This window comes from Thalassophryne amazonica, chromosome 2 (genome assembly GCF_902500255.1).
Source record: "Thalassophryne amazonica chromosome 2, fThaAma1.1, whole genome shotgun sequence".
Lineage (NCBI taxonomy): Eukaryota > Metazoa > Chordata > Actinopteri > Batrachoidiformes > Batrachoididae > Thalassophryne > Thalassophryne amazonica.
The window spans coordinates 151,913,275-151,930,303 of NC_047104.1; the positions used below are offsets into that span (position 1 = coordinate 151,913,275).

Genomic DNA, 17,029 nt, shown 5'->3' on the forward strand with positions numbered 1-17,029 from the left:
TAACATTGACCAGGAATTTCCAAAAGGGACTGAACTTCGCAAGCACAAGCTGACCACTTTGAAAAGTCAGGCAGAAAAGCAGGTACAGGTTTTCAAAAAATTTACGAAGCAGTCAGAGACAGTAACACTTGCATTGTATAAACTGGCTTGGAACATTGCACGGGCTAAAAAGCCATACAACGAAGGGGAGTTCGTTAAAAAATGCATAAGTGACGCTGTTGAAATCTTGTCTCCTGAAAACGACAAACTAAAACGCATGGCATCAGACCTCCAACTGTCCTGCCACACTGTTGAACACAGAATATCAGACATTAACACAGTTATTGAATCACAGTTGCACTCTGACTTTCAAGCATGCGAGTATTTCAGTGCCGCATTGGATGAGAGTTGTGACATACAAGACAAGCCTCAGATGCCAATATTTGCACGCTTTGTGTCAAAGGAGTGTGTGATCAAAGAAGAGCTCCTGGATATTGTGCCACTGAAAGACCGAACACATGGCATAGATGTGAAAGAAACAATGATGGCTGCATTTGAGAAAGCAAATCTGCCCCTACAGAAGCTAACCGCAATAGCCACGGATGGATGCACCATCCATGATCGGATCTGTAAACGGGCTCGTGGGGCTGTGCAAAGCCGACAAAACATTTCCCGACTTTTGGAATTTCCACTGCATCATCCACAGGGAGCAACTCGTGTCTAAATCGTTGAATTTAGACAACATCATGAAACCTGTGATGGAAATCGTCAACTACATCCGTACACATGCTCTTAATCACAGGCAATTCAAGAATTTCATCGCTGAGCTGGACGAAGAGCTTCCAGGTGACCTGCCACTACACTGCACTGCACCATGAGGTGGCTGTCAAGGGGAAAGGTACTCGCTCGCTTCTTTGAACTTTTGGATGCTGTGAAACTCTACATGGAAGAGAAGAACAAGGACTATCCCCAGCTCTCGGATCCCAAATGGATTTTGGATTTGGCCTTTTTGGTCGACATGTTGGGCCACTTGGATAGACTGAACCTTACCCTGCAGGGTAAAATGAAAGTGCTGCCTGATCTGGTGCAAAGTGTGTTTGTGTTTGTCAACAAACTGAAGCTGTTCAAGGCACATATTCAAAAGGGAGATTAACGCATTTCTCCACTCTGCTAAAAGTTAGCGGGCAAGTCACCAGTGCCACCCTGAATAAGCAAGGAGCCAGATATGCAACTCTGGTTGAAAACCTGCATGAAACCTTTGTGATCCGGTTCCACGATCTACAACTGAAAAGGCCACAGATCACGTTCCTCGTCGACCCATTTAATGTGGATACAGACTGTTTGAAAACCCCTCTAGTCGCAGATGAGGCAGCCGCTGAGTTGGAGATGATTGATCTCGCTGAGGAGGACCACCTGAAACCTGCTTTAAGGGAAGGGACCACTGAGTTCTGGACAAGTGTGTCAAAGGAAAAATACCCCAATGTCAAAACGGCTGCACTTAAAATACTGTCAATGTTTGCTCAACGTACGTCTGTGAGTCTGTATTTTCTACCATGAAATACGTCAAATCAAAACACCACTCTGTTATGACTGACACCCATGTGAAAGAATTGCTTTGAGTGGCAACAACGGAGTACGAGCCAGATTTGAGGAGGATTGTTCAAGGGAAGGAATGCCAGAAGTCCCACTAAGCAACATGCATAGTAAGTGCACGCTATATTGATTATTGAAAAATGACTGGCCTGTGGTCTTGGCACTGTAGTAAATATGTCATTATCATGTTGGTGTGGGGCATTTGTTATTTGTTATCATGTAGGAGTGACATCAATCTGGCTGAGCCTGTGTGTGTGTGAGAGAGAGTGAGGGAGAGGAAGAGATGGTTAGGGGTGTGTGCCCATGTGTATGATGTTGCTGGCCTGTTGTCTTACTATTGTAGGGGTATTTACAATTAATGTGACTGAGCAGAGGTGTGTGTGTGTGTGTGTGTGTGTGTGTGTGTGTGTGTGTGCGTGTGCGTGCACGCTGAAGGATGGGTAATGTTTGTGTGCCCATGTTCATGTGCCTGTGTGCCGATGTGGCTCTTTGCTGTAACACAGTAAGAAATGTGGCTCTTGGTCTCCGACTGGTTGGCCACCCCTGGTCTAAATGCTAAAACCTTCAAAATTAGTGCATTACTTTAAAACTAAAATATATAGCTGATATTTTCACTTTGTAAAATGACAGATGTGATGTTAATTTCAATAACTTGTCCAGAATTAGTTTGTTCATATTGTTTGTATATATATACACACACACACTTACACTTCCATTCAGAGAAAACACCACAGCTGGAGTCCTTGATAGTATCACACAGCAGGAACAGCAAAAACATAACACTACATGATAACACACAGGTACATGTTGCGGTTCTCAATGATACTTTATGAGTGGCAAAAGGTGATGATTTATGGGGAAATGTATATACACACACACACACACACACACACACACACACCACACACACACACACACACACACACACACACACACACACACACACGTTAGTGGACAAAAGCAGCAGTTTAATTGTGTTTTGTACTTTATGCAATAACAATCAGCTCGTTGGCTTCTGTTCACTAACACAGTTTGTTTGTTTTTTTGTCATAGAAAAATTATTTTAATTTTGCTTCTTGTTGTAAGAGGTAGGAGGTGGTGGCCAAGTTGTTAGTGCGCCTGGTTTCATTTCGGTAAGTTCCTGGTTGAAACCCCACCCCTGCCACTTTTCTCCAGTGTAATGTGGAGTTGTGTCAGGGAGGGCATCCGGTCTAAAACGTATGCCAATTCAACATGCAGGTCCACCTTGAATCTGCTGTAGCGACCCCGAGTGAAAACAGGGGAGCACTTGAAGGCTTGCAAGAAGCAGAAGCACCACATTTCAAAAATAAATGTGGATTATGTTGTTTTTTCCTCTGCATGGCAAATGTTTGGACAGATATGACAAATATTCCAGTGCGACTTATACTTCAGAAAATGCGATATGTCACAGACGACATTCTTCGAGACATCTGTATCCACTTTTGTTTAATTTGTGGTAAAATGCCACTGGAGGACTGGATGTTGAAAGAGAGTAGGTGGCATATAGACGTTATAGACAATTCTGAACTATATAAATAAGGACACCGCTGAAGGAATCTGTCAATCACCATAAATATAATCATTAGTCCTTTATCAAGAAGAAGAAGAAGAAAAAGAATCTTTCCAGCTTCAGAACACATGGTTTTACTCGGTTTGTTCATAACTGCAATTCTGGTTTTGGAATGTTGACAGAGAATCTGCTAAATTAAATATGTCACCATGAATCATGGGATGTGGAAATAACAATAAAAAAAAAACAATACATTTATCTTCTTATGGGGCAAACAATTAATTGTCTAAAAATAACATTATTTAATTGTGAAAAATGTCATTTCAGGGAAATTGTTTTGCAAATATGGAAAATAACAGAAATAAGGCAGGGCGAAAAAAAACCCATATCAAATCTTATAACTGGCATGACGAATATTAAATAAACATTAGACGCCTGACTGTGATTCATCTGAAATGTGAACTTTACTGACTCCCATCTTAACAAAAGAAAAACGAGGAGAAAAAAGAATGAACTGCGCTTCTGCAAATGACACAGTTAATCCGTGTGTGAAGGTTTGAGGCTGTGAACGGCTCAGCGGGTGGAACGCAGACAATCGGTCAGTACGGTTCTGACTGTACGGCGAACGTGGGAGGAGTCAGGTCAAACATGACCTGTGTGACTGTGTGCGAGGAGACTTTTGTCCTGTCAGCCGCACAACGGTCAGTAACTTTACACCTCCCTAACACACACACACACACACACACACACACACACACACACACACACACACACACACACACACACACACACACACACACAAAACACACAAAAACGATGATCTGACACCCACAAAGAAAGAAAGACACAAAGTTGACTTGGAGGGGATTTTTTTTTTTTTCTTTTTGGTGCATTATCACGCCTGTCACTCACAAACCGTGTAATTATCTCATCTTCTGAAGATACAAGAGAGACAGAGAGCCGTGAAAAAGAGAGACAGACATAACAATCCTACGGGGGGGTGGCAGTAAGAACAACAATCTGTGTTAAAGTGCACATGCACGTTCGGTGTGCGCTGAGTGTGTATTTGGTACCATCAATCTTATGCATCCTAGGATTTATGCAACTGTGTGTTTTTTTTATGTACTTTAATAGAGAAAGGAGAGTTGGCGTAGCGGCCAAGCGGTTAAGTGCGCTTGTTTCCAGTGCAGAATGTTCTGACGGTGATTTTTGGGATGATGCCGTGATCTTTGGGGAATCAGTGGATTCTCTGATTGCATCAATTGCCAACCCGAGTGAGGAATCTGATTGTCTGGCTTCCTGGACTTGGCCATCAGAAATATATCTGAAAGTGTCAAATGTAGAGATCCACTTATCTCGGCAGTGACGTTTGTTTCTGTCATAGTTTGGACTATAAGACTGACAGATCCCTTATGGAGTCATGGCATCTTTACAGAAGAACAAAGGCTCAGTTTTTTGGGGTTCTTTCTGTCCTTCTGTACAACTGTGAGACTTAGACGCTAACCGGTGACCTAAGTTGACTACTGGATGTCTTTGGTACAAGGTCTCTTCAGATGATCTCTGGATACGACTGGACTGACTTTGGGTAAAACAAACAGTTACTTAGGGAAAGTAACATGAGGGGTTTCGCTTACATTGTGAGGGAACGTCAATTACGACATTTTGGTCAAAACTGGCAATGCAACCCAACTTATCAGCTGTCATGATCCATCATTCTGTCCATCCATCCATCCTCACTCTATCTTCTATTTATCATGATCCATCATTCTGGCCGGCCATCCATCCATCATTCTGGCCGGCCATCCATCCATCCATCCATCCATCCATCCATCCATCCATCCATCCATCCATCCATCCATCCATCCATCCTCACTCTATCTACCATTTATCATGATCCATCATTCTGGCCATCCATCCATCCATCCATCCATCCTCACTCTATCTACCATCTATCATGATCCATCATTCTGGCCATCCATCCATCCTCACTCTATCTACCGTCTATCATGATCCATCATTCCATCCATCCATACATCCATCCTCAGTCTATCTACCATCAATCATGATCCATCCATCCATCCATCCTCAGTCTATCTACCGTCTATCATGATCCATCATTCTGGCCATCCATCCTCACTCTACCATCTATCATGATCCATCATTCTGGCCATCCATCCTCACTCTATCTACCATCTATCATGATCCATCATTCTGGCCATCCATCCATCCTCAGTCTATCTACCATCGATCATGATCCATCCATCCATCCATCCATCCATCCATCCTCAGTCTATCTACCATCTATCATGATCCATCATTCTGGCCATCCATCCATCCATCCATCCATCCATCCATCCATCCATCCATCCATCCATCATTCATCCTCAATCTATCTACCATCAATCATGATCCATCATTCTGGCCATCCATCCATCCATTCATCCATCCATCCTCAGTCTATCTACCATCGATCATGATCCATCATTCTGGCCATCCATCCTCACTCTATCTACCATCTATCATGATCCATCATTCTGGCCATCCATCCATCCTCAGTCTATCTACCATAGATCATGATCCATCCATCCATCCATCCATCCATCCATCCATCCATCCATCCTCAGTCTATCTACCATCTATCATGATCCATCATTCTGGCCATCCATCCATCCATCCATCCATCCATCTACCATCAATCATGATCCATCATTCTGGCCATCCATCCATCCATCCATTCATCCATCCATCCTCATTCTATCTACCATCGATCATGACCCATCATTCTGGCCATCCATCCATCCATCCATCCATCCATCCTCAGTCTATCTACCATCCATCATGATCCATCATTCTGGCCATCCATCCATCCATCCTCAGTCTATCTACCATCCATCATGATCCATCATTCTGGCCATCCATCCATCCATCCATCCATCCATCATTCATCTTCTATCTACCATCGATCATGAGCCATCATTCTGGCCATCCATCCATCCATCCATCCATCCATCCATCCATCCATCCTCACTCTATCTACCATCGATCATGATCCATCATTCTGGCCATCCATCCATCCTCAGTCTATCTACCATAGATCATGATCCATCCATCCATCCATCCATCCATCCATCCATCCATCCTCAGTCTATCTACCATCTATCATGATCCATCATTCTGGCCATCCATCCATCCATCCATCCATCCATCCATCCATCCATCTACCATCAATCATGATCCATCATTCTGGCCATCCATCCATCCATCCATCCATTCATCCATCCATCCTCATTCTATCTACCATCGATCATGACCCATCATTCTGGCCATCCATCCATCCATCCATCCATCCATCCATCCTCAGTCTATCTACCATCCATCATGATCCATCATTCTGGCCATCCATCCATCCATCCTCAGTCTATCTACCATCCATCATGATCCATCATTCTGGCCATCCATCCATCCATCCATCCATCCATCCATCATTCATCTTCTATCTACCATCGATCATGAGCCATCATTCTGGCCATCCATCCATCCATCCATCCATCCATCCATCCATCCATCCATCCATCCTCACTCTATCTACCATCGATCATGAGCCATCATTCTGGCCATCCATCCATCCATCCATCCATCCATCCATCCATCCATCCATCCATCCTCACTCTATCTACCATCGATCATGATCCATCCATTAACATGCCATCTGTCAACACTTGTCAACTTGTACCTTCCTCAAATCCATCCCTAAATGATCCAGACCGGCTCATGGTACGTGTCTTCTCATCAAGTGACATGCAGGAGTTTCTGAGGCGGTTGTCACTGCACGGGTCAAAGGAAACATCCTGATTGGTCAGGCTGTTGTTGCGCATACCGATGAGGTTGATTTGTGCCGCTGAGGTTGGGCTGGATGCTGTGAGGACAAACGCAGCACATTTGGTATTGTAGCAATTCTCTATTACGTTGTGACGCTTTGAAAGAGTTTGAATTAAGCAGCAAAGAACAAACAAAACCACAGGTGCCTCTGTAGGTCCTGCACATTACATACCAAGTTGACCAAAGTTGAAGCGAGTGCCGGAGGGCGAGGTGAGGCTGGAGCCGGGAGAGAATGGAGAGTTACTGGCTGAGTCCTGCAACCCACTGGTGGAGTGGGAGCGAAGCCAATCACGGGCCTCCTCATGACCTCGCAGTTGAGTGGATGGTGTGTACCTACGTAACACAAAACACACAACAGAACAGACTAAGACTGAGACTGACAGTGTGACTAAGCTGAATCAAAAGTGCACGCAATCTAAAGCATGTCCTTCGTCAGGTCTTGGATTCTATGAAGACCCGTAATTTATTTCTAAAAAATGTGCAACTGTAAGTACGGTGGCCTTTCAGGGCCACACTGAGTTTTTTTTTTTTTTTAAGAATAAAGTCATAATATTATGAGAATAAAGTCCTAATTTCATGAGAAAAAAGTCATAATATTATGTACAAGAATAAAGTCAGAATATTACAAGAATAAAGTCCATAATATTACAAGAATAAAGTCAAAATATTACCAGAACCAAGTCGTAATTTTATGAGAAAAAAACTTTTACGAGAATAAAGACATAATTTTATGGTCTGCATCTCAAAATGAGATCTGTGGTTGTACTTCAGTATAGGTTTTACAAATAAGGAAATACTTAACCTTTTAGCCCATCTACACCACATTATCATTAGTGTTGGAAGTGTTGTGTGGGCCGCTGAAGAGGAGGTACTGCTGGCCCACCACCACCAGAGGGCGCCCTGCTTGGAGTGCGGGCTCCAAGCACGAGAGGGCGCCAGACCCAGAGGAAGTGACAGCTGTCACTCATCACACCAGCTGTCACTCATCTACACCAATACTTAAGCCGGACTGCAACTCCACCTCCCCGCCGAGAAATCGTCTACCGAGAGGTAACTTCTCTGCTGACTCATATCATTGAGTGGATTCTGAACTTCTGTTGCAGCCGGTATCCTGTGGTGTTCGCCCTTATCTGGGGAATTGGCGTGTGGCGTGACGACGACGACTGCGCTACAGATAAGTGGTTACACAAGGAGCTGCACGAGTGTGTGATTCGGAGGTGGAGGTCCTCCTCCTGACTGTGTACAGACTATAGACCACTGAGTGTAAGGACTTACACTCATTCATCTTGTCTCTGCTTTTGCCAGCAGTACCAGGTTCGACAGCCGAAGACAGAGGTCACCTGGGGACTCGGGACTTGGCGGCTCCGGTGTTCTTCAAACCGTTGGTGGTGGAGGCCGTGTGGGACGCGGCCTCTCTCTCGTCGGGGTCTTCTATCTTCGAGCCTGCCCACACGTCACCTGGTGTTAATTGACTTTGCAATTTCTGTATATTTAGTTGTGTATTGTCACAACATTAAATTGTTACCTTTTGGCTTACTCATTGTCCGTTCATTTGCGCCCCCTGTTGTGGGTCCGTGCTACGACACCTTCCCAACAGGATTTCTCGGCCAATCGTCATGGATTCCGAGGGGCGTCAGCTCGAGCGTGAACGGCCAATGGAAGAGCCAGGAGCGCAGGCGTCAGCGGGAGGCGTGTTGAGTGAGCTGCAGCAGATCTTAACCGCCTTCACGGCTCGGTTGGATTTAGTGACCGAGCAGAATGTCCTCCTTAATCGGAGAGTGGAGGCTCTCGCCGCCAGGGTGGAAGCGCACGATCAGGGCGCTGCTGCAGCTCCTCCTCTGGCTGGTCCTGGGCCTGAATCAGACGTACCACTGGTCGTTCAACAAACCCCCCCACCATCCCCTGAAGCATACATAAGCCCTCCGGAACCGTACGGGGGCTGTGTCGAGACGTGCGCGGACTTCCTCATGCAGTGTTCGCTCATCTTTTCACAGCGCCCCGTCATGTACGCATCAGACGCTAGCCGGGTAGCTTATGTTATTAATCTGCTTCGAGGAGAGGCACGCGCATGGGCTACGGCGCTTTGGGAGCAGAACTCACGGCTCCTAACGTCTTATACTGGGTTTGTACGGGAGTTCAAACAAGTGTTTGATCATCCCAACAGAGGCGAGACCGCTTCAAACGTGCTGCTGTCGATGAGACAGGGGCGCCGTAGCGCAGCCGAGTATGCAGTCGACTTCCGCATCGCGGCAGCGAGGTCCGGCTGGAATAACGTTGCGCTCCGCGCCGCCTTTGTAAATGGACTGTCACCGGTCCTCAAGGAGCACCTACTGGCTAAGGAGGAACCGCGGGATTTTGACGGGCTTGTCGATTTGGTTATACGCTTAGACAACCGTTTGAATGAGCATCGTCGGGAGCAGGCCGGGGGGCGTGACCGGGTACGAGCCGTCCCTCCCCCTTCCGGTTCCTACAAGGTGATGTCGTCCCCACGCTTCACTGCCAGAGAGCCCCGTGGGGCTACAGCTCCCCCTGCTGAGGAGGCTATGGACACGAGCAGGGCCAAAGTAAGATTAAATGTCAGACAAAGGAGGCTGGCCCGCGGGGAATGTTTTGTCTGCGGCTCTTGTGAGCATATGCAGAAGGACTGCCCCAAAACGGTCAAACTACAACGCCCGTCCTTAGAAACTGGGCTAAGGGTGGGCCATAACACACGCGGAAAGACCCCGCAGATCGGCACGAATCCCAGTAACAATCCTTTGTGAGGAGTTAACCCTTCACGCCCCAGCACTGATAGACACGGGGTCAGAAGGGAATCTGCTGGACAGCAGATGGGCAAAGGAAGTAGGGCTCCCTCTGGTGGAAATCTGCCGGCACCAGTGCAGGTGCGAGCACTAGATGGCACCCTGCTTCCATTAATCACACATCAGACACAACCAGTGACCTTGGTTGTGTCTGGGAATCACAGGGAGGAGATAGTGTTCCATGTAACACCGTCTACCTCCCGAGTGATCTTGGGTTTTCCATGGATGGTGAAGCACAATCCCCGGGTCGATTGGCCGTCCGGGGTTGTGACGCAGTGGAGCGAAACCTGCCACCGGGAGTGTTTAGGATCCTCGGTTCCCCCCGGCACTACAGCCAATGAGGAGGTCAAAGTCCCCCCAATCTATCGGCGGTGCCAGAGGAGTACCATGATCTTGCTGACGTTTTCAGCAAAGATCTGGCGCTCACTCTTCCTCCGCACCGACCGTATGATTGTGCCATCGATTTAGTCCCGGGCGTTGAATACCCGTCCAGTAGGTTGTACAACCTCTCACGTCCGGAACGCGAATCAATGGAGACCTACATCCGGGACTCCTTAGCTGCCGGGCTGATCTGGAACTCCACCTCCCCGATGGGTGCTGGTTTCTTTTTTGTGGGCAAGAAGGACGGCGGACTCCGTCCATGCATTGATTACAGAGGGCTGAACGAGATCACGGTTCGCAACCGATACCCGTTACCTCTGTTGGATTCAGTGTTCACGCCCCTGCATGGAGCCCAAATCTTTACGAAATTGGATCTTAGAAATGCGTACCACCTGGTTCGGATCCGGAAGGGAGACGAATGGAAGACGGCATTCAACACCCCGTTAGGTCATTTTGAGTACCTGGTCATGCCGTTCGGCCTCACTAACGCCCCCGCGACGTTCCAAGCTTTGGTAAATGACGTCTTGCGGGACTTCCTGCATCGGTTCGTCTTCGTATATCTGGACGATATACTCATCTTTTCCCCGGATCCTGAGACCCATGTCCAGCATGTACGTCAGGTCCTACAGCGGTTGTTGGAGAACCGGCTGTTTGTGAAGGGCGAGAAGTGCGAGTTCCACCGCACTTCTTTGTCCTTCCTGGGGTTCATCATCTCCTCCAACTCCGTCGCCCCTGATCCGGCTAAGGTTGCGGCGGTGAGAGATTGGCCCCAACCAACAAGCCGCAGGAAACTACAGCAGTTCCTCGGCTTTGCAAATTTTTACAGGAGGTTCATCAAAGGTTACAGTCAGGTAGTTAGCCCCCTGACTGCCCTGACCTCCACCAAGGTCCCCTTCACCTGGTCGGATCGGTGCGAAGCCGCGTTCCAGGAGTTGAAACGCCGGTTCTCGACTGCACCAGTTCTGGTGCAGCCTGATCCTGATCGCCAGTACGTAGTAGAAGTGGACGCCTCTGACTCAGGGATAGGAGCCGTGCTGTCCCAGAGCGTGGAGGCTGATAAAGTTCTCCATCCTTGTGCCTTTTATTCCCGCAGGTTGACCCCAGCTGAACGGAACTATGACGTTGGCAATCGGGAACTTCTTGCGGTGAAGGAGGCTCTTGAAGAGTGGAGACACCTGCTGGAGGGGGCATCGTTGCCCTTCACGGTTTTCACTGACCATCGGAACCTGGAGTACATCCGGACCGCCAAGCGGCTGAACCCCAGGCAAGCCCGCTGGTCTCTGTTCTTCAGGCGCTTTGACTTCCGGATTACATATCGCCCCAGGACCAAGAACCAAAAATCAGATGCATTGTCCCGGGTGCACGAAGAAGAAGCCAAAGCGGGGCTGTCGAACCCCACCGAGACCATCATCCCCGAGTCCACTGTCGTGGCCGCCCTTACCTGGGACGTGGAGAAGACCGTCCGGGAGGCCCTGACCAGGAGCCCGGACCCGGGGACTGGCCCCAAGGACAGACTGTACATCCCACCAGAGGCAAGAGCTGCCGTATTGGACTTCTGTCACGGGTCCAAGCTCTCCTGTCATCCCGGAGTGCGTAGGACCGTGGCAGTAGTCCAGCAGCGCTTCTGGTGGGCGTCCCTGGAAACCGACGTCCGGGACTACATCCAGGCCTGTACCATCTGCGCCAGGGGCAAGGCAGACCATCGGAGGATGACGGGCCTCCTCCAACCCCTGCCAGTGCCTCATCGCCCCTGGTCTCACATCGGCCTGGATTTCATCACGGGCCTCCCGCCGTCCCAGGGCAACACCGTAATCCTCACGATAGTGGACCGGTTCTCCAAGGCGGCCCACTTCGTGGCCCTCCCGAAGCTCCCGACGGCCCAGGAGACAGCAGACCTCCTGGTCCACCACGTCTTGCGGCTGCATGGGATACCTTCGGACATCGTCTCAGATCGTGGTCCCCAGTTCTCTTCACAGGTGTGGAAGAGTTTCTGCAAGGAGCTGGGGGCCACCGTGAGTCTCTCGTCCGGGTACCACCCCCAGACCAACGGCCAGGCAGAGCGGGCCAACCAGGAGTTGGAGCAGGCCCTTCGGTGTGTCACCTCCGCACATCCGGCGGCCTGGAGTCACCATCTGGCCTGGATCGAGTATGCCCACAACAGCCAAGTTTCGTCTGCTACCGGCCTCTCCCCTTTTGAGGTGTGTTTGGGGTACCAGCCCCCATTGTTCCCGCTGGTGGAGGGAGAGGTCGGTGTGCCCTCGGTCCAGGCCCACCTCAGGAGATGTCGCCGGGTGTGGCGGACCGCCCGCTCTGCCCTGTTGAAGGCCCGGACGAGGGCCAAGTCCCATGCGGACCGCCGACGGTCCCCGGCCCCCACGTACCAGCCCGGGCAGGAGGTGTGGCTGTCGACAAAGGATATCCCCCTCTGTGTGGACTCAACCAAGTTGAAGGACAGATACATTGGACCGTTCCCTATCCTCAAGATCATCAACCCGGCCGCAGTGAAGCTCCATCTCCCGGCTTCGCTGCGGATCCACCCTGTCTTCCACGTGTCCCGTCTCAAACCGCACCACACCTCGCCCCTCTGTATACCTGGACCCACACCGCCTCCTGCCCGGCTCATCGACGGGGAGCCTGCTTGGACGGTCCACAGGCTCCTGGACGTCCGTCGTAAGGGCCGGGGGTTCCAATATCTGGTGGACTGGGAGGGGTATGGCCCTGAAGAACGCTCCTGGGTGAAGAGGAGCTTCATCCTGGACCCGGCCCTCCTGGCCGATTTCTACAGACGTCACCCGGACAAGCCCGGTCGGGCGCCAGGAGGCGCCCGTTGAGGGGGGGGTCCTGTTGTGTGGGCCGCTGAAGAGGAGGTACTGCTGGCCCACCACCACCAGAGGGCGCCCTGCTTGGAGTGCAGGCTCCAAGCACGAGAGGGCGCCAGACCCAGAGGAAGTGACAGCTGTCACTCATCACACCAGCTGTCACTCATCTACACCAATACTTAAGCCGGACTGCAACTCCACCTCCCCGCCGAGAAATCGTCTACCGAGAGGTAACTTCTCTGCTGACTCATATCATTGAGTGGATTCTGAACTTCTGTTGCAGCCGGTATCCTGTGGTGTTCGCCCTTATCTGGGGAATTGGCGTGTGGCGTGACGACGACGACTGCGCTACAGATAAGTGGTTACACAAGGAGCTGCACGAGTGTGTGATTCGGAGGTGGAGGTCCTCCTCCTGACTGTGTACAGACTATAGACCACTGAGTGTAAGGACTTACACTCATTCATCTTGTCTCTGCTTTTGCCAGCAGTACCAGGTTCGACAGCCGAAGACAGAGGTCACCTGGGGACTCGGGACTTGGCGGCTCCGGTGTTCTTCAGACCGTTGGTGGTGGAGGCCGTGTGGGACGCGGCCTCTCTCTCGTTGGGGTCTTCTATCTTCGAGCCTGCCCACACGTCACCTGGTGTTAATTGACTTTGCAATTTCTGTATATTTAGTTGTGTATTGTCACAACATTAAATTGTTACCTTTTGGCTTACTCATTGTCCGTTCATTTGCGCCCCCTGTTGTGGGTCCGTGCTACGACACCTTCCCAACAGGAAGTTTGAAAAGAATGTACAAGAAAATGTGTCTATTCCAGAGGATGAACCACATGGCCTTCACCTGTAGTTCCGGCGATCACTAGCTCCTGAAATTGCCTCTTTCATGGAGGAGGAGATGGCTGGAACTGGTGTCGTGGGGTTGTATCCCCTGGCACGTGCCGGGGGATACAATTCCTGGTGGGGATAACTACTTTGGCATAACACTGGCATTTGTCGCTTCTTGTATAAATACAACTTTATTTTCGTAATATTACGAGTTTTTCTCATAAAATTATGCCATTATTCTTGTAATATTACAAGTTTTTTCTCGTGATATTACAACTTTATTCTTGTAATATTACGAGAATAAAGTTGTAATATTACGAGTGTTTTTCTCATAATATGACTTGATTCTCGTAATATTACAAGTTTTTTCTCGTAATATTACAACTTTATTCTTGTAATATTACGAGAATTTTTCTCGGAATATTACAACTTTATTCTTGTAATATGAGAATAAAGTTGTAATATTATGAGTGTTTTTCTCATAATATGACTTGATTCTCGTAATATTACAATTTTTTTCTCATAAAATTATGCCTTTATTCTCATAATATTACAAGTTTTTTCTCGTAATATGCCTTAATTCTCATAATATTACAAGTTTTTTCTCATAATATTATGACTTTATTTTCCTAATATTATGACTTTATTCTCACAATATTATAACTTTATTCTCAAAGTCTTAAAAAACTCAGTGTGGCCCTAAAATGCCATCGTAGGTAAGACATTCAACAATTCACTTACATTTTACTGTAAATATAAGCAGCCACATTATGTAGAAGCACAGATCGAACACTCAATGAAACAAACTTAGTGTACAACATGAAGAAAGACGAGTTTAACTTTAAGCAACATGAAACCAAAAAAGTAACAAGCTCAAGCGGAAAGAAATTTTTGCTTTAATCACTTAATCCACGTAGCGAACTGTGTGAGACAGTGACAGAGCTGTACAATGGCAAGTGACGCGTTCCTTCACAGAAGCACAAAACAACACGTGCCGACAAAACTGCCAAACAGAAAAACATCAAGACCAGCGTCAGAAACATGAGCTCAAGCCTCAGAGTGAATGAAGGTGGAAATTAAGAAACACACAGGACACTTATTGGGTGAACCGGTGTGCAAAAGCAGCATTTAGACTCTAGAGCAGTGACGTCAGTACCTGAGTCCTTTCTTAGGCAGAGTGTTTCTACCACAGTGAGGCCCGCTGTGGGAGCAGCACAAAGGAACACTTCAGAGGAGCAAAGGAAAGGAGGCAAGGAGACATGGCCCTACATCTCTCAGGACTTCGAGATAATATTCAGATGTTTCTGTTATCATTCATACTGCGTTATAACTTTTACACTGCAAAGTATATTTGCCACTCAAAATAAAATTTTGGATTATTTTAAATAATTGTACCTTTTTTTGTTTTTAATGCATCACAAAAGCTGCAATTCTTCACATCTAAGAAGCTGGAACCAGGAAATGTTTAATTGTTTTGAATATTTAAAGATGTCATTCAAAACTAATAAACCAATTTTATGGACTTTTGTGGGAAACTGGTCATTGATGATGTTGTTGCTGAGGCAGGTCTTATTTTTCCTGACTTTCAGTTTGTGAAATGGGCCAATTTTGAAAATTTTTGTCAATATGTAGTGTCCAACTGTGTAAAATGTCAGTCAAAAACACAGTTTGATTGGATCTGAAGAGAAACCCGGGTTATAACTTATGTGCAGAGTTAAGCCTCAATTGCTACACTTGTTTGTAACTGCATTAGAACCCTTTTATATCAAAAAGTTTTACAGAAATTATTCCCTTCATCTTCAAACATGAAGTGCAGAATGCATATATAGTATACATACGAGGGCTGTCAATAAAGTTACGGTCCTTTTTATTTTTTTCAAAAACTATATGGATTTCATTCATATGTTTTTACGTCAGACATGCTTGAACCCTCGTGCGCGTGCGTGAGTTTTTCCACGCCTGTCGGTGACGTCATTCGCCTGTGAGCACTCCTTGTGGGAGGAGTCGTCCAGCCCCTCGTCGGAATTCCTTTGTCTGAGAAGTTGCTGAGAGACTGGCGCGTTGTTTGATCAAAATTTTTTCTAAACCTGTGAGACACATCGAAGTGGACACGGTTCGAAAAATTAAGCTGGTTTTCAGTGAAAATTTTAACGGCTGATGAGAGATTTTGAGGTGATTCTGTCGCTTTAAGGACTTTTCACGGTGCGAGACGTCGCGCTGCGCTCTCAGGCGGCGTCATCAGCCTGTTCAAGCTGAAAACATCCACATTTCAGGCTCTATTGATCCAGGACGTCGTGAGAGAACAGAGAAGTTTCAGAAGAAGTCGGTTTCAGCATTTTATCCGGATATTCCACTGTTAAAGGAGATTTTTTTAATGAAAGACGTGCGGACGGGTCCGCGCGTCGGGACGCAGCTGCCGCGACGCTCCGCCACAGGAAAAACACCTCTGTTGAAAGCCTTAAGGACAAGTTGGAACATGTCCTGCCTGTTAAACAATTTCTCATATACTCACTCCACTGAAAGCCATCAAAAGCCGCCTGGATTTTACAAATGGTTATCAACACGGAGGTGTTTTTCCTGTGCCGCCGCACCGCGTCGGCTGCGTCCCGACGCACGGACCCGTCCGCACTTCTTTCATTAAAAAAATCTCCTTTAACAGTGGAATATCCGGATAAAATGCTGAAACCGACTTCTTCTGAAACTTCTCTGTTCTCTCACGACGTCCTGGATCAATAGAGCCTGAAATGTGGAGGTTTTCAGCTTGAACAGGCTGATGACGCCGCCTGAGAGCGCTGCGCGACGTCTCACACCGTGAAAAGTCCTTAAAGCGACAGAATCACCTCAAAATCTCTCATCAGCTGTTAAAATTTTCACTGAAAACCAGCTTAATTTTTCGAACCGTGTCCACTTCGGTGTGTCTCACAGGTTTAGAAAAAATTCTGATCAAACAACGCGCCAGTCTCTCAGCAACTTCTCAGACAAAGGAATTCCGACGAGGGGCTGGACGACTCCTCCCACAAGGAGTGCTCACAGGCGAATGACGTCACCGACAGGCGTGGAAAAACTCACGCATGCGCACGAGGGTTCAAGCATGTCTGACGTAAAAACATATGAATGAAATCCATATAGTTTTTGAAAAAAATAAAAAGGACCGTAACTTTATTGACAGCCCTCGTATATATATATATATATATATATATATATATATATATATATATATA

General features: G+C 47.5%; 1 protein-coding gene across 1 annotated transcript in view; it reads right to left on the bottom strand.

Moving 5' to 3' along the window:
* nav2a (neuron navigator 2a) overlaps positions 1-17,029 on the bottom strand; it is a 331,375-nt gene that overhangs the window by 92,126 nt on the left and 222,220 nt on the right. Inside the window, 2 exon segments of the mRNA XM_034163924.1 lie at positions 6,837-7,019; positions 7,155-7,315. Of these exon segments, the coding sequence (XP_034019815.1) occupies positions 6,837-7,019; positions 7,155-7,315 (344 nt within the window).